This window comes from Micrasema longulum, unplaced genomic scaffold (genome assembly GCF_059751315.1).
Source record: "Micrasema longulum isolate JH-2025_06_02 unplaced genomic scaffold, ASM5975131v1 h1tg000013l, whole genome shotgun sequence".
In the NCBI taxonomy this organism is placed as follows: Eukaryota; Metazoa; Arthropoda; class Insecta; order Trichoptera; family Brachycentridae; genus Micrasema; species Micrasema longulum.
In genome coordinates this window covers 42,593-69,955 of record NW_028277221.1, presented here as the reverse complement: position 1 = coordinate 69,955, position 27,363 = coordinate 42,593, and the positions used below count along the sequence as shown (strand labels likewise).

Sequence of the window (27,363 nt, the reverse complement as noted above, 5' to 3'; positions counted from 1 at the left end):
TGGCAAGTGAAAATGATTACTTTACACAATGATTATGATAACATTACAAATAAACGTATCAATGAAACTTCTTGGTTTAATTTTACTTTTTGTTATTTTGACTAACGAGCGATTTCGCCTAAGTAGGCATCTTCAAGGCTGGTGAATTGTCTACAACGTTTACAGCTTTTATACTACTCTTAACATATTTTGGAGATAAGATCACGGTGTAAACAATTCACCATTCTTGAAGATGCCTGCTTGGGTGAAAGCGCTCGTTGGTCAAAATAATAAAAAGTAAAACTAAACCAAGAAGTTTCATTGATAAGTTTATTTATAATTTTATCATAATCATTAACTATGGAGTTTTATCAAGAAATATCAACAAAAAACATCAATATTACTTAACACAATGTTTAAAATTCATAAGTCTACCTTTATTTGCAAATCTATATTTCTTCAGTTATTCAATGTAAATTTTTATGGAGTCAAAATATCTGAAACCTTTATTGGCATGGGGGAGATTTTGCTCATTTTTTGCTCATTCTAAGAAACTCCTGAAAGATGTTCTTAGTAATATATAATATCAATCCAGAAGGTACCTTTACGTCAAAAAATATCTACTGTAAATTAACTAAAAATATAGTTTTTGAGTTTAATAATTTAACACGGTTATTTATTTTATAATAAGTTTACAAAAAAACGTCATTAATATCAAATTATATTTCACATCGACCTCTGCCGTGAACCAGACTCGGGACCTATTTTCTTGATAGGCCTGGGCTCCTCTTGGCTTCAAACTTCTGAACCTCTAGCACGAGGCAGTTTGTATTATACCTAGGGAATTTTATTTACATAGCAATAATACCAACAAATTAAGAATTTATATTTTTGCCATTTCTAATTTACTACGTTATCTTTATTTCAATATATTTTTTTACCTTGGCATGTTATAAGTTTATACTTATGGCATCGCATAGTATTATAATATTATCATTATTCCCTTTCCGCACCTAATGGTGCATAGGACACGACATTGGTACTCTAATCGCAGCGTACCTTGATATTTTTTTGTTACATGAAGGTAAGATGATCAGTTGACAGTCCCGGGACTATGAAATATTTTATTTGAAAAACAACCTTTCAAATAAATATTTCATATCAACCATGTCGGGAATCGAACCCGAGACCTCTGGCATGACTATTAAAATTAAAGTAAAATTCAGACAAATTAAAGTATCAGCAAACATATTGGGCACTGTCAATTCTCACTTGGTATAGTAAATATCTGCAAATACATCTCGCGAGACGGAAAAACATTAAGCTAAACCAATCTTCCAATTCCATTGTTATGATGTAATAACTTATATTTACATATGGTTTATTAATTTTAAAATACTTGATACACTTTCACTTATTTATTTGACCAATTAGCGCTTTCACCCTTTAATGGGCATCTTCAGACTGGTGAATATTATACAGTGTAAGGATAATTAATATAAAACTAAATATTATCTTAAGTGTGGGTAAATTAAGGTACATATGTTAAAAAAGATACAATACGTAATATTTCAATGCTGATGCTGATGAGCAGAAAATCTGTTTCAAAATGTAAAATAAGCGATACCTACCTTTCGTTGTTGAGTGTATAAAGGATTTAAAAAATGTTTTCGAAAACAAACTGCTGTACAACTCCCCGTTTTATGAACTGATTTATTTATTTAAGTTTATTTTCGTGCACCCAGTGCTGTTTTGGTAAAATACAATGATATTATTACTGAAAAAACATAAATCTAACACTGCATCAATTATGTACACAACACAATATAAAATACAATTTCTGAACAGGACAACAAAATGTGACGAGAATGTGGATAACACGTGACTCTATTTGTGTCGGTATTTCATGGTTTTGAATAAGGAGTATGGTTTATGAAGTGATTTGTGTAAAATGTGGTGTTTGTTTTATATTAATTTCTTTCTTTCTATAAGAGGTTAAATATTATTAATAGAAGCTAAATATTGTTATTGTAAATCAGACCCTACTTCCGTTTCTAGCGGAAAGCCGAGTCGTTAAATAAGACAAGATCGTACATCTTCTTAAATTTTGAAAAATTACTAATTGCTCTTCCTAAAAGATAATTCTGGGCGGCTCTGGTGTTAAATTTGTCGTTGCTCAGTAACGTAATATGTCTAGTGCGCCAAAGAGGAACATTTAAATTGATTTTAGCTAGCAAATCAGCACAATCGACCCGATTATCAAGTAAATTATAGATAAACAATGGATCCGCCTTTTGTGAAAGCAAGGTAAGTTTAAATTGTTGAAGCCAGGGAATTTATATTGTACGTATAAAAGCGCCTTAAACGCCTAAAAATGCTAATCCTTAAGTCACGTGGCAGGCAAATACATATGAGCAATACAAGCCAGTAAAATAGTGTGATTATTGTCTATATTTATTTTAAACTTATGTATTACTCACAACGCCTCTCAAATCACCTTCTAAATCGTGAGCTACAATAAAATCGGTATTTTTTTTCAAAAAATCATAAATCATCAACCACCGAATACCAATCGCTAAGTAATACAATAAAAACGCACAAATAATATTATTTACGATGTCAGGTGGAATTTACCATCGCGATCTTGGGTTTTTGTTCAACCTTGACATTTAGGTAACAATCTACAAAGCGTGAAAATGAACTTAAGTACATTTGTCGCCGACAAAGTAGATAACTATTACACAATAAAATGCATGCATGTTACAAATACTCGGTAGAAATTAAAACTGTTGGATTCTTTCACGGCTGTGTTGATCGTCATTAATTTACCGCACCGTCAGCATTCCACGCCAACATCCGTATTATGAAAGAGATGCTTTCGTGTAGATATATGATAAAAATAATCCGTTATTCATGCGTATGTACTTTATAATATAAACCAATAAATCGAACAATTGGGCGTTACTGGGCTCGAAAAATTCAACGTACCGTTTTAATTTGTTATAACTGACCAAAGTATTAATTTATTTTTTTAAAAATCAAAACCTTTCTTCTTTTCAATTCCTTGATTCTTATTTAACGATATTATTATATATATTTTTTTATTGTTATTTTAATTGCAAGTTATTTGTACCATGCTTTTGTTTTATGCAAGGTTTTATCGAATATTAATATATTTTGGGACTTTAACTTTCTTCCACCGAAGATAACAATAATAAAAACAATATCAGAATAAATAAAACAGCACTTTGAAATTTATTAAATTATAAAATAGTCATAAATATTCCAGACACCACAATCCATGAATTCATGGATTGTACTACAATTCAAGCTTTATTTGTAGTACGATATTAAGATTACTTATATAAATAAAGAACAATTCTCGGTGAGAACACAATAATTATTTAATCATATTACTAATATTGAGTTATTTAGAACTCGTTGAAGAAAATGGTCACCAAAATTTAAATATTGGGGTAAATTATAGGAACGCAAATATTATATAATAAAAAATAGATTTTTGTCTGCCTCGTGGTGTAATGGTCAGCGCGTTTGCCTATCATGCAAGAGGTCTGAAATATTTATTCAAAAAGGGTATTTTCATACCTGAATATTTCATAGTCCCTGGACTGGTACCTGAAGCGTGACTGAGCATCGTACCTTCATGTTACAAAAATGATCAAGATTATCTTCGATTGGTGTACTAATGCAGTTCCTTATGCACCATTAGGTGCGGAAAAGAAATGATGGGTGAATTTTTCTCAAGCCTGGGTATACTGTGCTGTATTTCACCATTATAATATGAACGTCACTTCCTAAGTTTAAAATAATAATAATCGCAATATTTCTGGCTAATGCATGATTTTTTTTAAATAGAGAAAATAAACACAATTAGTTTGTGACCCCTGAAACATTATATGCACACAATCATACTAACTATCTTTATTAGTTCAACAAACTTATTTTGTTTAGAAAATAGGTACTACTGACATTACAACAATGACCAATGAACCAAAAATTAATTTGTTTACAAATATTTTAAATGCAATTTATTCATACTTACACAAACAACACACATAATTTGCCCAAGTGTATATCATAATATGTATGTAATATATTATATAGGACATTTTTTATTATTTTACCATAAATTAATATTAGTTCTGATTATAATTAATTTGGTTTATTTTGTATACCTAAATTTTTGTCGTCATTTTCAACGCGTTGTAAATAACTAACTATTAGAAAATGGAAATGAAAATGTTGGGGTAGAGTGCTAGACACAAGCCACGGGAACACAACCCGATAAACAGACATCAGAGACAAGGTGGGGAGGAGTCTTGGACGCACATAGTCGCTCAATGGAAATTGCACAGAAAAATATAATTAAAATAATTTACAAAAAACATAGACTATTTCCTAGTAATAAATTATACGTAGAGAGTGGACTCCTAAGTTTTAGAAAATTACATTTATTTCAGTGTCTGAAATATGTTTATTTGAATAGGGAATTGTTAAGTAATAATTTTAATCGTATTAGTAATAGATCCCATAGTGTACTGTCAGTTCCAAGATGCAGAACTATGTTCGCACAGAGGCACTCCTTACATGTTGGTCCAAGATCATTCAATCTTCTAACCAAGGAACTACAAAACATTAAATCACTGGTACAGTTTAAAGTAGGTTTGAGGTCTTGGATTAGCATGGAAGGAGCAGATAGACACATTCTTTAGGGAAAAAAAAAATAAATGCATTCCACAAATAAATAATATTTTCGTAATTTCAGCATTTGTTAATTTGGTTTTTCTTTTATTTTACTTTTCTTTTATTTTTCTTTTCTTTTCATGGTCATGTCATACTATATATATATGTGCTATTAACTTTTTAATAATTAAAAAAGGAATAGCCCACGCTCAGACGCTGTAGTCTTTGTGAGCATTTTTTCCAATTCATGTTGTAGCTTAATTTTAAGATGTTTTTTGAATGTGTAATTTTGTAGCTATATTTCTATGTAAATAATATGTGTCTGGAAAAATAAACAAATAAGGAAAAAAAAAACAGATATGTTCCGTAATTAGGTCCTAACGCATCGAAACGTTCCGCAGATACAAAAAAATACTGTTGTGAAGCAAGTACCGCACTAAACCTCGAACTCCGAAGCAGATTTCTTCCACCTACATTTAATTTCGAAGAGTTTAAATAGTTTCTGATTCTCATTTTGGCGACAATGTAACCGGTTATCGTCCATTCAGAGAGATTTAAAGTTAAACGTGTTTGACTATCAATGGTGCCTACGTTTGTACATAAGTAGATACTGTATGTATGTATGTGTATACACGTTGCTTTGGTATAATCACACCTTTGTGAAACTATGAAAATCACTTGATTCTTTATTATTAAATCAACCTTTATAATCAATTTCACTAAGTAAATTCCTCTGAGTTGAAGTTATACCTATTTGTATCTCGGTTATTTTATGACGTTTCATTTGCTGAAAGCGCGACATGCTATGCAATACGTACAATTAAAATTAATATTTGAAGAACTGACTTTGCGATTTTCCATGTTAAATACTATACTAAAAAAAATATTTGTGAAAAATCAGTTAATTAATTCAATCAACCAACCATTTTCAGAACATGGCTGTTTCTTTGTCAATAACTAATCAACAACAACTGGATACACTAAAAATAAACAAATTAAATAAGTTTCTCTATAAATTATTTATATCACTACTGAGATGGGTAGAATTTTTGTTTCAAGATTATGGATATTCGAGCGTTTACAGGGCTTATGACCTGTCATAGGTTGGGTTCAAGTGGCCACTTTTATGTAGAATTCTACAACATTCCCCATTCCGCTTATTAGCGAATATCCATATCGGTGACATTTTTGGTTCTTGTATATATGTCATGAAACAAGGAAAGTTTTCGCTAGCGCGTTTGGAGCGCCATCTATGTATTTGATATTGAGGTTAAGTATTAAAGCAAATTACTTTATTTATGTAGCTAAGACTCTATCCGAGTTAAATCTCTATAAATGTTTAGTAATTAAAAACATCCTTCAATCCAAAACCTGCTACCTACTCCTGTGGCCTTATGTTATAACTAATTCGTTTCCTAAATTCATTCGTATCGTAAAAGGAGGAACGAGAGCGAAATATGGTTTTGATTACGTTAGAATGAGATGGACATATGACGAACGAACGAACTTACGAAACGAAATTGTGACAGAGTTAGCCTGCAGTGCCAAGAATTATATAAAGAAGATACGCTTAGGAAAATTGGGCAAGGTGCAGTGAATTTTCCAAGTAGGGTCACGTGAAGTGTACAGGATTTAACTAGAAAGTCAAATTTATTTATTCGGAATGTCTGGAATAAAAGTTTCTAATAATGTTTTTTCTCGTTGGTTGTTTTTTTCACGTTGTCCGTTGTATCCGAAATTAGGCACCCATATTAAATACCATATTTTCTTCACCCCAAAAAATTAAGGTTTTGCTAAAATACATATATTTTTTATATATCGTATTATCAGCACTAAGATTTTTTACAGTCATGTATTTCTGAAACTACTACGCATGTGACGTCAGAGGTTCTCTTTTGCTTATTCTTGGTCAGTTCTGCCAATTGATCAGTTGACGGTAAGTAAACTGGATATCTCTCAAGAGATTATCATTCATTGATTAATATAAACTAGTGAAGTCGTTTAAAGTAGTTCGTTTTTATTGAAATGTTTTTTATTATTTTTTTCAAACATTTTCAAGAAACTTTGTATTACAATTAAATGCTTTATTTATTACAAATTTATACCACACTCGAGAAAACATTTTTTTATCCAATTTCCCGTAAGGCTGGTGTTACTAATTAAGCTTAAAATAATATACTTAGAACGATTGAAACAAATCATTGTTGAATTAAAAATGTCTAAATCATACAGAGATTATTTATTGGCAAAAGAACGTAAACTCGGAATCGGAGAGTATTACTCGTACATGCATTTTTATCGTATGCATTATGCTAGTCACTACTAAACTTATCGAAAGTTTTAAATTTACTGAGCGAAAAAATATATTTGTGCTCAATTCAGATAAAAACGGAATAATCGTGCTTGAAAAGCAGTCGATATAAAAATTATTTATTTGAATTAGAATTTAACCAACGAAAAAAATGTTTAGCTCTTTTACTTCAAAAAAATCACGCAGTGTGTAATTTGATCATTTCTCAAAAATGTAGTATATCTACAGAGTTACTAATATCGTTTTTAAAAACATGAATTTTTAAATGAAAATAGATAAATTTTGTACATTAATGTCGATTTCGAAAAACGTGAATTTTAGGTTATTTGTTTAAGTGATTTTTAAAATTTAAAATATTATTATTCGGTACTAATTTCAACATTTATAACCACAAATTACTTTTTTTCTGTTCACCTTATTGGATATTTATCATGTACCGTGTACTGTGTATGTATGTACCTACGTGATGTGTAGTATTGCGAATCAAATATTGTGAAAATAAAAATTGGAAAACAATTTTTTTTCTTTTACTTAGAATTAAAAATAAATGTCAAAATACACAATAGTAATACATTGTAGTTACGATCAGAGTTGCACCCAATGCAATGGTGCGCTAGATGCGACATTTGTGTACTTTGTTATAATTATACGGCATCCTATTGATTAAATTTTTAGTCTAATGGTAGTATTAATAACTATTTGTTTTTATTGTCATATTTTTCCTTAAATTACCTTACTACGATACATTAATAGAATCATTATGTACCAATATTGTCCACAGTTTTGATCAAATCAATTGATTTCGCCATAAACCGATTACACAATATTTTTATTTTTTCAAAATTTGTTGCAACAGAGAGGGGGATATGGAAGACACTTTTGAGAGGGGGATATGGAAGTACGGGCATTTACAGGGCTCATGACTTGACATCGCCACTTTACACACTGTATAACTTCTCAAAAGTGTTTTCGCTCTCTGTTGCAACAAATTTTAAAATGAACAACTCCCTAGAGAGGAAATCCAGCCAGTCTGCAAGCATTTGAACATACTCAAAACATTGTCGAATTAACTACCAGGTAAAAGAAGAAGTATAAAAATTCTAAAATTGTTTTCAGGCGTTGCCTAGTAGGTGAATTGGTTCAGCCGCATGAATCTCACCCACGTGATAAAGGTTTTAGCTCTTTTACTTTACAAAACTCAACAGATGGAAGAGTTGAGAAAATGTGGATGTTTAAACATGGGCATAATGGTGAATGTTACACGGTGTGTAAAGTGGCCATTTAAATCAGCCGATGACAGGTCATAAGCCCTGTAAATGCCTAGACTTTTATATTCCCTTCTCAAAACTTTTTTCCTTCTCTGTTACAACAAATTTAAATATGAACAACTCCCTAGGGAGGAAATCCAGCCAGCCTGTAAGCATTTGGATAAACTCAAAACATTGTCATTTATTTTTATTTAATATTTTGTGTTTTTTCATACAGTTGTTGTTCTGGCCCAGAATAGCTTATTTCTCGTGTTCAGTAAAGAACATTATTTAAATTTGACGAACAATCTAAGTGCGCTTGTTTGATCCGTGATATATTTGAATTTATTTTACGTTAAATAGACAAGTTAATTGTGTGAAAATGAAAACAATTTTTTTCGTCTGACGTTTCGATCTGTCCGCGATGGGATATAAAATCCGCAAGTCGCCAAGTTTGCACGCGGACCTTATCTATGGTAATTATAAACTAATTTAATGACATAATTAAGAGAGACCTTAACAATAATTGATCGTAATTATAAAAATCCCACATGAAGCTTCTAGTTGGAGAGTAATAATAAATTAGAATATATCACACATAATATTGTTAGCGTGCAGTCGATTCTTAAATACAACACATTTACAATTACACCGACGGAGTTCCCAGGCTCTTGATTTCCCCTTGCAAGAATAAAGATTTAATTGAAAACTGACAAGTGAGAAGTATTTTTATCACGGTATTAACCGAGTACTGATTAGTGTATGTGGAAACTGTGACAATGATCACAAAATTTTCAAAAAAATTATATCATATCTCGAAAATACGACATATCGAATGATTGCGAAGTTCTTCAAGCTGACTTATATAGAATAGAATCTGTTGCTATTGCAAGGACAATCAGTTATTATTGAATTCTGATAAATGTCTTGTCATGTCATTTACTCGAAAGAAAAAAAGTATACTATTTGACTACAAACTATCTGGGAAAATTGTCAATCGTTCAATGAAAGCGAGAGATTTGGGTGTACTGATGGATGATAAGCTTTTATTTAGAGATCACATAAATACAATAGTAGATAAGGCGTACAGACTTCTAGGGTTTATCTTACGAATCTCCAAGCCATTCTCATCACCAAATACATTAAAACTTCTTTACTATACTTATGTGCGAAGTCAACTCGAATTCGCTTCATTAGTATGGTCCCCTCAATATAATGTATATATTAATCAAATTGAAAACATTCAAAAGAAATTTATAAGGAGCCTGGAATATCGTTTTGGTAACATTGAAAATGATTACGGCGCATCTTTGATCAATTTTAATATAGAATCACTACAAAAAAGGCGCCTTAGATATGATTTAATTTTTCTTTTCAAAATTCTCAATAACATAGTTGATTCGCCGTATCTTTTACAAAATATTGGTTTCCGTTGTCCTCTTCGCTATACTAGATTAAATTCCCTTTTTTATGTACCAACTTGTAAAAACAATTATACCTCGAATTCATTCATTAGACGCACCTGTAGAAATTATAACGGACTCAGTATTGATGTAGACATTTTTAACTGCACTTTGCATTTGTACAGAAAATTTCTTCATGGGGTCGATTATTTGGGATAGTTGCTGAATGTACATCTTGAGTGGTTTATGCTATGCATATGTGCCGCATGTAATGTATATGTTTGTGTATGTTTTATATGTGCGTTCATGTGTGTGCGTGGATGGCTCGGAGTGTACATTCGGTATTTTTATTTATTTTAATTTATTACCTCCATGGAAAACGCAAATGTCAACAATTATCTTTTTTTCACCTAAAATTCTTATTTATTTTTTATTTTTTGTCACATTTAATGTTTATATCTTTTTAATTTATGAAAACTTAATTGGTCTTTTTATGTTAAAAAATTGTTGTTTTTAATACTGATTTTGTATGACTGTATGTTTTCTAAATAAAATAAAATAAAATAAATAAAAAAAAAAAATATCCCAAAAATACAACACAAAACACGACATATCCTGAAATGAAGACCTTTCCCTTAAAATAAGTCCTAGAGTCCATATATCAAGGCGACTGCGAGTGTACAAGTCCTGCTCAAAAAATATATCAGTAATGACGATGTTGCAGAATTTTTTTTAATAAATCAATGTGAATTTTTTGTACTGAAATAAATAAATTTTGTAAAGGAATAAATAAAATGACTTTGTTTTATGAACCACTTATTTATTATCACAACTGACTAGATTCGACAACTCGCGTTGCCCTCTTCAGGGTTATATTATGACTAAATATACATACGTAAAAGAAACAGTGAAAAGTGGGTGTCGATAAAGATAGAGGAGGGGGTTAATTGTGGTAATTGTGGTCAGTGGTTTTAATATTCTACTGAAGCGATAGAAGTTGGAAATGTACAGCATCCAATGTGACGTGCGTCATAACAACATTTAAAACTGAACGAAATTGGTAGTAAAGCAAATGATTTAAAATTCAATGGAAATTCATTGGAAATTGTTGACCTCATGGTGTAGTGGCCAGCGCGTTTACTAACTCTCGGGTTCCATTCCCGACATGGTTGACATGAAATATTTATTTTAAAAGGTGTTTTAACAAGAATATATCGTGGTCCCTGGACTGGCACCTGAAGTGACCTTCTTTTTTTTATATCTTTTTTTAATTTTTAAAATTTATTTTTGTATATTTTTAATATATACTGAATAATGTCTAGGAGGAGAAGACCCGAGCTAAGGCAGACTAACATATATGTTTATTTATATATATATATATATATATATATATATATCCATATACATAAACACACGTGTGCACCCTTATAAACATTCATCCACACATACATACACATACATACACACATATACATGCATTTATACATACATATATGCATATATACACATACATATACACATACTAACATAAATATGCATACACACACATATACATACACACTCTTACATACACATACATAAATATATATAAATAAATGTTATCATTCGCATTGTATTGTATACTGTTTAAATTGTCGTGGATAATATTAATATTAATATAACTAACCTTGCAATTTAGTTTAAAAAGTTTTCAGTTTCTTTTTCTTATTTTCTTTTTCCACCCACATGTATCAAAAATAATCAAGATACGCTGCTATTAGTGTACTAATGCAATGCCCTATGCACCATAAGGTGTGGAAAGGGAATGATAATGACGAGTAAAATTGCTGTCATTAGATGGCTTAAATATTAAAAATAATGTGACGAATACATCATTAATTAATTCTGGTAATTACTTATCACAGGCGCCGTGGCGCAGTTGGTCAGACGGTCAGCTGTCGAACTGGCGTCACGGGTTCGATTCCCGCCAGTTGCGAGAAAAGAATCCTAGTATTCCCTTTTCTAAAATTTTCTCCATCTCTGTTGTAATTTGTGAATCATAGAAAGATTTTTTTTCAATTGGTTTGGATTTTGTGGTGTATTTTTACAACCTCCTTCCATGTCCCCTATATCTCACATGCTGACATGACTCCAGCCAACTCCAAGCCAAAAAAGTAGAGGCTAAGCGAGTTATTCCTGTGAAAAAAACCATGTTTACTTACACAGAACATTTAAATATTATTAATCATGCGCAGTGATAATTATTCCTAGCAGGAAATGTAATAATTCAAATGACCCCTATGCATTACGACATAAATTATTGTAATATCTTTAAATAAAAATAAATAAATATCACAATACTCGTCTTTCAACTTAAACGTTGTTAATATTATAATCTCAAATTATAAACATAATTCATCGTATGAATTGTAAGCATTTTAATACATACTTGACGACTATAGTAATAAATTTACCGTGTAATGTGTATACGCATTCACACATTAATCGCAATTTAGATATTGCGATTAATGTTTGTATAAGTTCTAAGGCTGTGTCATTTAGCAAAATTATTGCATTCAATGCAAGTTTACTCTTATCTAATGGCATTGCTCTTTTCAAGACGAGTTTAACGTTGTCATTGATTCTAAAAGTTTTTATTTATTTATTAAAATTTTTAAGAACAAAGAATAAGTACTTTGGCGGACTTATTGCTGAAAGCAATATCTTCCAGCCAGTCAAATAACAGACTGGTCAAAAAAAAAGTAAGTCAAAAATGTGTACTAAAAAAACATACAAAAAAATACATACATAATAAAATCTAAATTATCAAAAATATGAGCTGTTTTTTTAATTGGGAGATACAGCTTGCACAATTTTTTTTTTTTTAAACTCCATTATACTATGCATATTAAACGATGAGGAATGTGGAATCGGATAATGAGTTTGGAAGGAGAAAGAAAAAGTAACCAAAAAAAAGGGGTTTTTTTTTTTTTAAACCAGTAAAATTTAGAGAGTTCGGGATTCTGAGGAGATGTTATAATAATGTTTTTTAAACAGTTAGTGTTAATAGATTGAGTTTGACAACCCCCGCTTCACATGTATAATATAACGTAGAAATTCATTTAGTCTCCCTCCAGTCTAACTACTTCAGTCCCGACGAAACCCGGTCACTGGTAAAAATTATAAATAATAGTGGAATAAACAATATCCGTATTATTACTATTATAATTATGGTTAACTAAATTCATACCTAAATCTATCGATAGTCATTCATTATCGTATAGCAATTGACAGATACGAGTAGTACATAACGATATTACTCTATTTTATGTCATGTTGAGATGCGGCGATTATTTTAATACCGAGACAATAAATGTAAATTATTTAGCACAGAATAAACCTAAATCTGCGAATGCGAATTGTGCGATGCTATATCTTTTTAGCACTTCTCTACGGCGCGCCTTAGAGTCTAGCTTTTAGAGTTTAGAGTCTAGCTTTTTAGCTGGTTTCTCAAGCTACCTAACAGAAAATTGAAGCATTCAAAATGTGCTTAAAATATAATGGGTAGACAGAGTTTGTCACGTAAACATATTAGAAGTAAAATATATAATATATATTAAATACAATTGAGAAAAGAAGGCTTAAGTAGTTTGGACATTGTATGCATGAAGAGAAGTGCTTAATAATCAGTTTCTATATAACAAGGAAAAGTTGAAAGAAAACGCAGCGTAAGAAGACGACGTATGTTCAGCCTTAAAAACTTATGCTGGTGGTTCCACTGTAGCTCCAAATCCTTATTTAGAGCGGGTGCAGAAAAAATAAAAATTGCCAGGACGATACCAATCTCCACCGTGGAGCGTCACAATAAAAAGAACAAGATTGAATTAAAATTAATTATTTATTGTTTAAAGTAATTTATATAGTATATTTTCCAATGTCTGCATTTAATATTTACATTGATCGCACTATATTAACTTATGCTAAAAAATCTAATTGATTATCCGTCGCTTCATATTTCCTGCATCGTTTATTACTTAGATTAAAACTGAAATGCATTTACTTTCTATGGTTTAATTATCTGTTTAATTTAATTAATAACTGGTTACCACACTGAACATTTTACCGTTTAGATTTTTTTAAATCACACCAGTAGCGTATAAATCAAAAGGTTTTACGAATTCCGGTTCTATTTAAAGCACCTCCCCAAATTCTGTTGAACTCAATTAGAGAACTACTTTTGCCATATATATTTAAACATATGTATGTATATTAGACACATACCAACGCTCCATATACTTATGCATTATTTATCATGTTTTAGTCAAATTTCTAAACAATAATCACAAGAGTCACAGGGTGTTCGTTCGTACATACCGAAAACGAGATCAAAATACGATGTTTAAAGCTTTATGGTGGGATGGTTGTATAGGATGTATATTACGAATGAACTTACGAAACGAAAACATGACATTTATTTATTCATACAAAGGCCAAGAGCCCTGTGTTGAGTTGGGATACAACATAACGAAAAGTAGAAGCATGTACATTAATAAATAATAGCAAAAATATATTTTTTTAATTGTTACATAAACATATATTTCAATAAACATCTGGACAACATGCTTCATAGTATATAAATCTATGCAATATCTCGCAGAAGTCTCCTGCAAAGGTCTCTTCCCTTAGACAAAATCCAAACTTGTACACACTTTCTGAAAATGGCTTTCGTTTTGGAGAACTTAATATGTTCATCCAGGACATTGAACATATCAGGGGGTCAGTTTTATTATCGCTTTATTATTGCATATACAGCTACAGCTATAGTATATTTTATTAAGTTTTTTTTTTTTTTTACGGTCATTCGCTAAAATAAAAAACTTATAAAACTTTTTGTTATTTTTTTACAAAAAAAAAAATTTGAAATTTACGTTCCATAAATTTCATTTGCTTCGTATGGGACAGCTACCTTTTAATGCGGAATATGATAATTTTAATGAAGATTTGCAAATCCTTTAATAGTTGGCTGTGCTGCGTTAAAAAATATTACCGAATGTGAATAAATAATAACGTATGTTATTTATTGTTACTTATCTTTCGTTAACGAAATTAATTTTATACCACGATTGTATTATGTATGATTTTTATATTCAATAATTTTGACACTCAATGTGTATGTATAACGAAAAAATGACATTGGTAAAGTTCTTACTTTTGAATTTGCTGCAAAAGTATGACAATCAATAATGTCAATCGATTTTTTTTACATTTGATGTGCTGTTACAATATTATATAAAATCGACATATTAATGAAATGTTTTATTATGTAATAAATTATTCGATAGCGCTTTAAATGAATTTCTTTAGATAATCGCGCTTTCGTTCGTTTAGCTACTTTGTACATTAACATATACGGTATATCCGTCCTCCACACTTAATGGTGCATAAGGCACCGTACTACTGGAAGATATCAATTTCCGTATGTTTTATGTAAATGGAGGTAAGATCGTCAGTATTTTTTTTATTTTTTTTTTTAGTATTATGTCTAGAAAACATACGAAAAACACTGTTTAAATAAATATTTTGTGATCTTACTCTAAACGGATCACAAAACCTCAATAATGTGCTCGAACGATTATACCACGGAGCAGACAAACGATAATTGCTTTATTTGTTTATAAATGCCATTAATGGGATATTTAATAGTATACTATCATAAACCAACAAATGCATCTCAATTAATTACTTTTATGAATCTACGTGAGTTTTTAAAAATGTTTTCTATTTTTCTGGTACCTATGAATCTCTGTCTTGTATGTTTTTATTAAACTAGCTGATTATTTTATTATTAATTGAATCGGCACTCACTGCGTTACACTTCATTATAAATTATTATGAAAATAAAACTTGGTTATAAGTGTTTCACAATTTCTCCCTCACTTAATTTGCCACCCCCGTAGACATGGACCCGCGTCTATTAACACCCTCTTATATAGCCGAGTGGATGGCTTCCTACATATTAAATATTAGGTACATTATTATAACATATACTTATGTGCTTGATTTAAATAATTAAATTCCACTTAACATTCTTTCCCTCATTGATCATGTTTCCGTATCTGTACTTTAGACAACTATCCATATATATGCTAACACCTTAGATTAGTGAAATAACCACCCTGCTTCTTGATTCATCACTGATTCATTTGTTTGTTTTAATGTTCTATAATGACACCGTGAACAATATTATGTACGTACTATTAGTTTTATATTACTCGTCGATGGGAGAAGTGCTCTCTCGAAACTGTATTATTATTATAATTGTGGATAATTTATATAGCGCCATTTTTGTGAAAATCATCTCAAGGGCGCCGTACAATAAATCGGTAGTCAGATGGCAGAAGGGACGACCTGTAATTTTCAAAAATGTTCAGCAGAGCTGAAATACGACTCAATTTTAAGACTTCAATCCCCAAACTAAATATTTTAGTGGTGTTTTACAATAATGAAATACCATTTTAAATTATAGTGTTTTTTTTTTCTTTTTCTATGAGTATCTACTGAAATATTGATTAAAACTTTTGAAAACTAAAAAACAGAAAAAATACCCGAAATATCCCAACACGTCATGCAGCTACATAGCGCATTAACGGTTGAGATTCAAGTTCCTCGTTTCTAATTATAATTTAATTTAATATCAGATAACAGATAGGAGCTAGATTACATCATGTCTTGTAGCTACAGAGCTCATGGACAGTATGAAGCCTAGCCCCCCTTTACATAATTTTAAAATTGAATTTTGGTTTTTCAAGTTAGTCAAGTGTTCAAAATAAAAAGTAAACAATAAAGAACTAAATAAATAAAGCACTGTCTTCATATATTAAATTATTGTTCGCAAGATGAAAGCGACTACCTATGTCCAAGGGGTCTGCCTGGTAACCGAAAACAAATGAGCCGCATCTTTCCGGGTAATTTCTGGTAGATGTGCACCAAGGGATGAAACCTTTTGTTCCATCGGTTTCGTGTTGTAGTGTTCTTGTAAAAAAAAAATTGTGTAACACTAATAACACTAAGTCACTGCACAACTCGGCTCCGGAATATCTAAGGGAACTATGCATTCCAGATGAACTAGCTGACAGGCGTCTCACGCTTAGATCAGCTACGTCTACGGCGAGAGGAAAAGTTATTATACCTCTACGCAAACAGCGCACTAAATTTGGTGAGCGCGCATTTGCGGTCGCAGGCCCTATGGCATGGAATGCTCTCCCAGCAGAGGTGCGAGGCTGTGAAAGTGAAGTGATGTTTCGGAAAAAACTTAAAACCCACTTGTTCTCTAAATCATTTGAATAAATCCGTAGCACGTGACAACAAAATAAATTATTTTAATTAAATTACAAATTTAAAAGCTTCAATCAAATTAACTTAACAATAGAATCACCATGTAAAGCGCCCTTGAGGTATTTTATTACGAAAATGGCGCTATATAAGTTATCCACAATAAAATAAAAACAAAGTTTTATTTTCATAAGAATTTAGCTGATTATTCAACAATGTTTGAGTATGTCCAAATGCTTGCAGACTGGCTGGATTTCCTCCCTAGGGAGTTATTCATATTTAAATTTGTTTCAACAGGGAGGAAAAACATTTTTGAGAAGGGAATATGGAAGTTATGACCAGTCATTGGCTGATAGCTTACACACTGTGTACCATTCACCATTCTGCCCATGTTTGAACACCCACATTTCCTCAACTCTTCCATCTGTTGACTTTTGTGAAGTAAAAGAGCTGAAACCCTTATCACGTGGGTGAGATTCATCCGGCTGAACCAAATCACCTACTAGGCAACGCCTGAAAACAATTTTTCAATTTTCACACTTCTTATTTTACCAGGTAGTTAATTCAACAACGTTTGAGTATGTCCAAATGCTTGCAGACTGGCTGGATTTCCTCCCTAGGAGAAAGGCTGGATTTCCTCATTCAAGGGAGTATGGAAGTCTAGACATTTACAAGGCTTATGACCTGTCATTGGCTGGTATTCCCTTTTTATAAAATGTTTTTCCTCTCTGTTGAAATAAATTTAGCTGATTATTGATTACCAAATAGATCATAAAATGTGAATTCGCATGATAAGAGTGATTTATTATGTCCGTTTAACAATTATTTATTATAAAATTATTATCTTTGGCTCATGACCTAAATAAACATCGTATTCATACAAAAAGTTAGAACGATTTCATGCTCTTGGCCACCAAAATTTTTTTAAAGCTTTTATTATCTGGTTACTCTTCGCATAATTTGGTTCAGTGCGTCAAGGACTATAAATGTTTTTACACACACTTTTATCTCCCAGTCGCACCGGTTACCTAATTATTATTTTATTGCAATTCAATAAAAGTCAATTGACTTTTACGTCATTCTTCAGATCCAAACTCCAAGTACTATAGTCAAAAATGATGACACAAATAAACTTTTCAGAGTTTACATTGAATGTGCAACAATTTGCGTTGTTCTTTCGCAATTTCATGTCATCGTGTCATTAATAAAGGACCTTCAAATTTCAAGGAGCTAAATCGTTCGATATTTAACTCAACAGTACCTAGGACTTGTCAGAAGTCAAAAATGTATATCATTGAAATGGATTTTAGGTATTTTTTATTTTCTCTTTAGAGAAGTTTGAACTCTTGCGACATTTTACCTCCTATGTTTTTCTGACTGCCGGGATTCCTAAAAGTTTTTGATGTTTCGCCTGGTATGTTCTTACTTTTAAGATGCTCTTACTCCCTTAATCTTCCAACTTTTATCGTATTTCTTCATCTCCACCTCCCGCGTTCTCCCAACTTTCACCCAGATTTTTAAAACTTTAATGATATTTGAATTCTTGTAATGTTCTAAATATCTCTTCAGACACTCCACATGTTTCGAGATTCGTGATATATCTATTCATGTAGTTTTCTATTGTCTTAAAAATATCTCGTCCGATTCTATAGAGCTGCAGTTCCTAATTTTTTCGCTATGGAACCCTAATTGGTCTTTCTTTTTTGGTGGAACCCCATTTTGACAGTAAAAAGGTAAATTTACAAATATTTTTAAAACCCGTGACACCTTATTGTTTGCATGTTTCAAGAAAAAAAAAAGAAACATTTTTTAATTAAAAATCTTTATTGCACGTATTTAATATGAAGATTGTTTTTTTTTCACAGTTTTACTTATAATAGCACTAAAATTAGGTTAAATGTCCAACAATTGAATACGGACACTCGGAGCGGCATTTAGTATAGTTCTTATTTAGCTTGCTTTTAGTTTAAGCGTAAGCTGTAAAGCCGTCTAACATCGGTAAGTCAATACAAACGAAAGCAGAACCATGATAGCCTTCTTTTTACTCTTGAAACCCCTGTGACTCTTCCACGGAACCCAGGGTTCCGCAAAACACCTTTAAGGAACCGCCGTTCAAGAGTTTTAATGCTCAAGAGTTTCAACGCTCAAGAGTTTCAAGGCTCAAGAGTTTCAACTCTCGTTGGTTAGGCCATTTGAAAATGTGTCGAAAATGTGTTGAAAACTTGAATCCTGTCCCTTTTGCACCTGCATAAAGTAAACTATTTAGTTGATTATTTTGTCACCTTGGGTCAGTGTCCGTTTAAAACTCAACTAATATAAACGTAAATCGCCAAATCGATTTCAGTATACCGCATCGCGTAAAAATAAAAACACAATTAATAATAAACTTAACTAAATTTATGTGACAAAGAAGAGACCATCAGTGTGGAATTTTGCTGCGGCTTTCCAGAGGAACCAAAAATCTATAAAAGGTCAGTCCATCCTAACTCGTTTCCTATTTATTCCAATTTTGCGCTGTGACAAAAAATAATTTAAATACCTACTATCGATAACCAGCTTACGCATCGCCACTCGTAGTATTCCAATTCTGTTAATCTCTCCCGATTTTTTTAATTTCAAATTCTTGATGTTCCACCTGAAAGTAAGTAACACCAACGGAAGTCGTGGTCAGATTGTTTGATCCTACTCTTCAGGTGCCAGAATAGAAAAGTGTTCGTATCAAAAGGGAGCAGAAATATTTTACTATCCTCTGCATATCTAACTTGAAAACGTTTTCTCCGACGATTAACGATCCAATATTTTAATTCGGAGCCTACCCGTACAATTATTATCGACTCACGTAAGTAATTTCTTCCGATCAACCAACTAAAACACTTCTATAGAAACCAGTTTATTGGTATATTATAGTTACAGAAATCGAAACCGCAGAGGTATATAAAAATGTCGTAGATCTTGGAATACCTCATTTACTATAGTGAAAGTCAGGTGTAAGAGGCAAAACTCATCTACATAGGTACACAGTAATAATATTCGCAACCGTTACGCATTTTGTAAGTCAGACATTGCATTGTTAGGATTTACTTTCTGGTGCACAAAAAAAATATTTCCATGGTTTAAAATCTTAGTTTATATTCACAATTTTTTTATCTTCGCGTATTAGGCTTATTTACACCATTTTTACAACGATCAAACCTGGTTGGAAAATAATATATTAATCGAGTATGCTCCACATGTAACAAAAAAATCAGTGTGATGACTTTTTGATTGGAACTAAATATTATTATTTCAACGCTTATCAGTTCGTGGTTTACCTCTTCGTTCTAATTCTCAAAGCACTCTCTTAACACTTTGAGCACCGGCCGAATACACATAGAATTTATCTTGTGCCCGGCCCATTTTCGTGAAATTTTATGCTTTGTGAGGGGTTTCTTAAACATGTCATAACTATTAAAATACTCAATTAAATCAATTGTAAATTCTCATATTTATTTGAAACAATTTAATAAGTCGTTTGTGTATGATAGTTTTGCCAACATTAGTATTGATGGAGAGCCACATTGCACTTACTTACATTGCATATACTTAAAGGGTCTTGCTCCTTTTTTTGCTTTGTATCCCGAAGCCGTTTTAACACGTTATTATAATAACCACGCGTTGTGTCTCGGTCCCTTGTTTTTACGTAAATTACCAGCAGCAAAAAAGTACTCATAAAAGTTACTAGATGTCAATAAAATGCACTTTTTTGAACAGCCAAACAGAAGAGCCGTGTAAACACGTGGTTATATAATCACGTGTTTACACGGCTCCGGGATACAAAGTGTTAATACCCATCCACAATTCCTCTTTCTTTTCTAACTCGTATAGTGTCGATGCGGCTCGACTGTGGAATCATCTCCCATCCACCATTTAAGATGTTACTACATTATATCTGCTTAAATCACGTCTGAAGAAATATCTCCTTTCTCTTCCTTAATCTCTCCTCCTTTTCTATTTAATCTTTTTTCCTTTTTCACATTGAGTAATAGTTTTGATTTAAGGTAATTTATAAACAAATACGTTTAGTTCTATTTTAATATATCTTTAGCTTTTTAATCTTTATTTTCTAGTGAATATGTTCTGTAACTTGGATCATAAAAATAAAACTATTATTTGATTGGTTGGTTGGAAGAAATTGCCATTTGGCAATAAGCCGGCCAATGTACAAACAACATTATGTACAAAAAGTTGAATAAATAAATATCGGGGCCACCTACACGAGTGAAATTTGTAATTATTATTTTTCTTACGTTTATTATAATTTATGTTTTGTATTATTTTATATGTACTTCCTTTTACTCGGTTGATATGAATAAATATATATTTATATTTTTTAATCATCGACCTTGTCAAAAATCGAACTTAAGATTTTTAAACTTGGTAGGTGAATTGGTTCAGCCGGATGAATCTCACCCGCATGATAAAGGTTTTAGCTCTTTTACTTCACAAATGTCAACAGATAGAAGAGTTGAGGAAATGTGGATGTTTTAGCACAGGCAAAATGATGAATGTTACATAGTGTGTAAAGTGGCCACTTAAACCATCCAATGACAGGTCATACGCCCTGTAAATGCCTAGACTTCCATATTCCCTTCAAATGTTTTCCTTTTCTGTTGCAACAAATTTAGCCATACACAGATACATAGAAATCACTAGTTACTAGTAGCTGCATCAAAGTTTCGACAGATCTGAATTGATTTGTAAGAAATGATTATTTACATCACCTTAAAAGAAGAATACGTGTACTCGTATATACTCGTACTCATGTAAAATATACACACAATGGTTACTAGTTTTAGGATTAAGGTTGTTATTTTTAATAAACAATGGGTCTCAAACTGAAAGAACGACAAAATAATATTAAAATATTATATTTTCTTACAATACATGTTTATCTTTTAAAATGTTTTTTTTTGACTGAAATACTCAAACTTTACTTGCCTTAAATATCATTTATAAGGACGACAGGAATTAGCTCCAAAACAAACAAATCAGCCTGTTGTCAAAGGTAAAAACGAACTTTTCTGTGAAATGCTGGTGGCCAACATATCCAAAAAAATGGAAACATACATAGGGGTTCCAATAATCAAAAAATAATCTCGACGGCTTAGAATTTTGTAAAGTGAGTAAAAAAATAATTAAATTCGTGTATATTTGAATGAACATCCGGGATGAAGGGGTTACTAGGAAAATATCACTTTTTTGCAGTTTTATATTATTAATGGTCTATGAAACACTGTCATCTGAAAAAAAAAGGTTACGTATATTTTTTTTAATTGTCTCGAAAACGGTACACTGCATTGGCAGCGCCCCTTATACGTCGCGATTCGGTAGTTTTGAACTTTGTTTTTGACCGTTTAAATTTAAATAGAACATCGTCACAAATCTTGACGTCATAATTATCAAGGCCAAACATGTCGCATTTTTGTAAAAACGTATTTTTTAACATTTTTATTAAAAAAATTATGTTAAAAAATATTTCTCTACAATATCTATACTGATTTCAAAAATACAATTTTTTTTTAAATCCGTTTCCCATGTATTTATTTTTATTCGCAGTATGTGATATTTCCCAACTCTTGGTGGAAATGCATTTAAATTATCACGGGTTTTATCGTGACCAGCATCGTCAGACTAGTGAAAGATTAGGCAATACTAGTATATTATGCCATAAGAATTTATTTAGTCGTACACCAGTCTGATGATCTCAGCCACGACGGAATCGGGTAATTTGGTAAAAATTATAAATAAAGTGGAATAAAACTAAATATGGTTTTTTGTTTTTTTTTTTTTTTCAAATTGTTTAAGGCAACCAAATATTTGCTTCTTTAATTTTTTTTATTATCACATGATATGCATGAAGTTATGCATTTATACAAAGTTCCCTTGACTGTCTAACTGGGTTATTTATCCCGTTCTAAGACAGTCAACATATAAAAACAATCATCAGTACAAAAAAAATACAATATTTATAGATTTTTTCATTGAAAACACGTGGAAATAACGTGCCTTTTAATTTTACGTCAGTGTATTATACTACCTCAATGTAAACGTTGATTCAAATTAATTAATTGAAGTACATTTATTTCAACTTGAATTTTGATGCTTAGACGTAGAGTTCGCTTAACCGAGATGCACATTGCGTCTTGCATTTGCGCTGTGCAAACAAGTCTCCTGATAGGCATCCGAATATTTCTCCCTCTCCGTTGAGACATCAATCTACAACTATATTTGTTTTTTTCAGACCCTAGAGTGGAAGGATGGTTCCTGTTCGACACCCCCCTCCCCACCCTCGCCATGGTGGTGGTGTACCTGTCCTTTGTCATGATCATCATCCCTCAGGCCATGGCTAACAAGAAACCCTACAAGCTGAAGAACACCCTCATTGCCTATAACGCGTTACAAGTCCTTCTCTCGTCATACATGTTTTACGAGGTCAGTTTCTTCATTATTTATACTAATTTACATCAATTATAACGCCTGCACGATACCATTATTTAGTTGATCGATGAAAATAATAATCGGAAATTTCAAATAACTTCTCTTTGTGAATTATAATTAAAAGTTGTTTTTTTGAAAACAAACGAACACAAAATCTACTTATATTTTTAATCGTGTGATTTTTAATATTTACAATAAAACAGTATACTCGCATGAAACAAAGATCCGCGTCGTTAACAAATTGTATTTAAATATTAACATAATATTATTTATTTATTCATTTCTACATAAATGGCATAAATTGCTTTTAACATACATATTGAATATATATATGGAGAAAAATACATATTTGAACATATGCAAATACATAAAAAAAATTAAAAAATGCATAACTATAACATAAGTAACCAAAAATATTAACGAAATATATACATTGAAATGAAAAAGCAAAAAAGAAAAACATTTTTAAACATCAAGAAATGTTTAAGAATTATATTGCGAACATAACGATTTATGTTTTATTATTTAAACATAAAGAGAAGTTTAAAAATTATATTGCGAGAGAAAAAAAAAATATCAGTTAGGTAGGTAGTTAAAGAAAAAATATAACATGTTGTAAATGATGTTATATAAATAATGTAATTGAGATGTAGGTGTACAAACAAAATGGATATAATTTGTTCAGTTTTTAGTGAAACTACTACTACTACTAATACAATCACGCCATTTCCCCGTAGGGATAGGCAGAGAGAATGCACCACCACACACGTCTATCCTGGCATACATTCCTAGCGTATTCCACATTCATACATGCCCTTCGGTTCTGTCTGCTTTTGACATGACCAGAATTAAGATTTTGGTTTATCTGACCATGCCACGTCTTTCTTGGTCATCCTCGTCTCACGTTACCGTTAATTTTCACCATATATACTTGTTTTACCATTCTTTCGTCGTCCATTTGTTCTACATGCCCAAACCATCTCAGAGACCCTTTCTTATCTTATCAATTATACTTGACTCAGATTTTCACTCTCGTCCGATTTCATCATTCGTTTATTTACACTCTCGCCAGATTTCGCCATTTGTAATATTATTTAATAATATGAAATACATAAATGAACAGCTGTATTGAAAAATCGGTGGGCATATTATTTGGATTGATGATTTTTCAATGAATGGGTGTATTTCAAAGCACGTCTTTAACATCTTTTTATACATTATGTTAATACACATTTTCCTATTTATTTTGAAGATTTTTTTATTATCTTAAATAAACCGGAACCTCTTTATACACTGCTTTTTGACATGGTTTCGAAATGACTAGGAAGATTTTTTTTGTAAAATACAAGTTTTACAATGCGTGATAATAATATAATTAAATTTACGATGCGTTTCTAGAATTCCCAAAATCGCTCTTTAGGTTTTTAGGTGTTTGATATAACATGATAGTGATAATTAATAATCTTTGTTACCATATTTTTACGTATTTTCCCATTTCATTTCAGATATTATATTTAATTATAATATACATAATGCATACGCTCAAGATTGATTAATTACCTTTATATTAAACTTATTTAAAAGTTACCTCTAAGAAAAGCAAATGTCAATTGCATTGTCTACCAAACTCTTTAAACTCATCATTAGTTGTATTATAAAGATATCAGATTATCCGTATAGTGGTTTATATAACTTTGATAATATGACATGACATTAGACAATTAAAAAAAAAGTCATTAACACATTTCTGGTCATGCGTCTACAAGAGTAGATCCCAGCAGAATGCTCGTACAAGGTTTTCCTGTAATTTGAATTATTTAACACATACGATGTTTGCTCAAAGTGTTCAATGTCCTGAATGAACATTTTAAGTTCTCCAAAACGAAAGCCATTTTGGAAAGGGTGTACTAGTCTGAATTTTGTCTAAGGGAAGAGACAATTACAGAAGAATGCTGCGAGATATCGCATAGATTTTAATACTATTAAACGTGTTGTTTAGACGCCCTTTCAAATATAGTATATTTATGTAATAGTACTTATTTTTTTATATTATTTAATTATGTACGTGCTTCCACTTTTTATTATTTTGTATCCCAACGCAACATAGGGCTTTTGGCCTCATTGAGTTTGCGATACGCAATCAATTATTTTTTTGTAATATGTATGTATTTGTTTGAATAAAATAAAAATATTTTTATTTTTTAAATGTATTACAATAATTTAACTTTATATTTAAAATTTGTATCACTTATAAATGTATTTATTTTTAGCACCTAATGTCCGGCTGGTGGAGTGACTATAGCCTGTCTTGTCAACCAGTCGACTACAGCACCAGCGAAACGGCAACAAGGGTAAATATTGCTTTATTATGTTAAGCGTAAGTCTGATTACCATGCCTTCATTTGAAAAAAAACATACGCCGCATTTCATTTAATGCCACAGTGCCCAGTATTACAATAACTGAGGATATCGTTATTGTGATGTAAAATTATACAAAACGTGATAAAAGAAGAACACAACAGACATCCTCTTTTCCACGCCGACAGCCTCGGAAGTAACGTGTGATGTTTAATCTCTAAAGCTCTTGATTATAAAACTATTGTGGCTATTTATAAATTCAGCGGAAATGAATTTTATAATATTATCCTTATCACGTATTATTTAATAACACAAACGTGTCATTCAATTATCATAGCCTACCTAATTATAATGAACTGCAATCAAATAACATTAAATCGGGAAAAATCTAATACCGATTATTATTTATATCACTACAAAGATGGGTAGAATTTTTGTTTCAAGATTATGGATATTCGAGCGTTTACAGGGCTTATGACCTGTCATAGGTTGGGTAATCTAATACCGGTTTATATTCTGACAAGATGGTTATTTATATGCATATTATACGTTAAAAATATTATTTATAATTTCAGATATTTAAAACGGTATTGATTTTTTCCGAAATACATATGAACAAAATAAAATATTTTGATTATGCGTAAAAAGTATAAATAATATTTAATGTTTTTTATTAAACCAATTGGAAAATCGTCAGTTTTCTTAAAAATAAAAAAGCTAATGAGAAAGTTGGGTATCCACTTATAGATTCACTCGTTAGATTCATATTTTTTACTTTAGGAGTTACACATTAATGTTTTAGGACAAAATTAATTATTAATGCATTATAAAATTAAAAAAATAAAGCATAAAGATAAGGGAACAGACAAAATACATATAGTATAAAACTAGTAAGCAACAGACGGCTATCGACGACTGTTATATGCAAGGGATTTCGACCCTTCAGACTCGTGTTATGAGTTTATTGGCTTTTCGGGCCTATTTATTGTTTGCTGTTCAGAGCAACTTAAATTCAATAAAGAAGAATCTGTCAGTCAAAATAATGCAACCAAAACCACACAAAATTTACAAATATATTAAATAAGCAAAAAATGAAAAACGCGAGTAGTTCGATTTTTTCATTCATTATTTATTCCTTCTCCTCACCTAATGGTGCATAGGGCACTTCATTGGTACACCAATCACAGCGTATCTTGGTTTCTTTTGTTACATGAAGGTAAGACGATCAAGGTACCAGTCTAGGGACTATGAATTATTCTAGTGTGAAAACACCCTTTTAAACAAATATTAAAAAAATTGTTTAATTAGTAAGCAATTATAGCGAAGAATCTGTAATTTATAATAGTAACAGTCAGCTATCGTCCACTTTTACGTGCTAGTAAATTTGACCCTTCGGGCCCCATTAAACCAGGCTTGCGGGCCCTAATGAATCCGTCCTCATGGCCTTTGTAAATCGGCTTTGAGAGGCTTGGTTAGTTATGATCTCGGATGCGCTATATTAGTTTTCCATAATACAAATTATATTCACTAATCATGAATATAATGTTTCTCAAAGCTCTGTTCTGAGTAAATT

General features: G+C 31.3%; 1 protein-coding gene across 5 annotated transcripts in view; it reads left to right on the top strand.

Moving 5' to 3' along the window:
* LOC148285686 (very long chain fatty acid elongase AAEL008004) overlaps positions 1 to 27,363 on the top strand; it is a 135,765-nt gene that overhangs the window by 85,588 nt on the left and 22,814 nt on the right. For all 5 annotated transcript variants that reach the window (XM_088238003.1, XM_088238234.1, XM_088237915.1 and 2 more), the window contains 2 exons: positions 23,236 to 23,426; positions 25,703 to 25,783. In XM_088238003.1, coding sequence (XP_088094129.1) covers positions 23,236 to 23,426; positions 25,703 to 25,783 — 272 coding nt within the window. The remainder of the gene's footprint in view (positions 1 to 23,235; positions 23,427 to 25,702; positions 25,784 to 27,363) is intronic.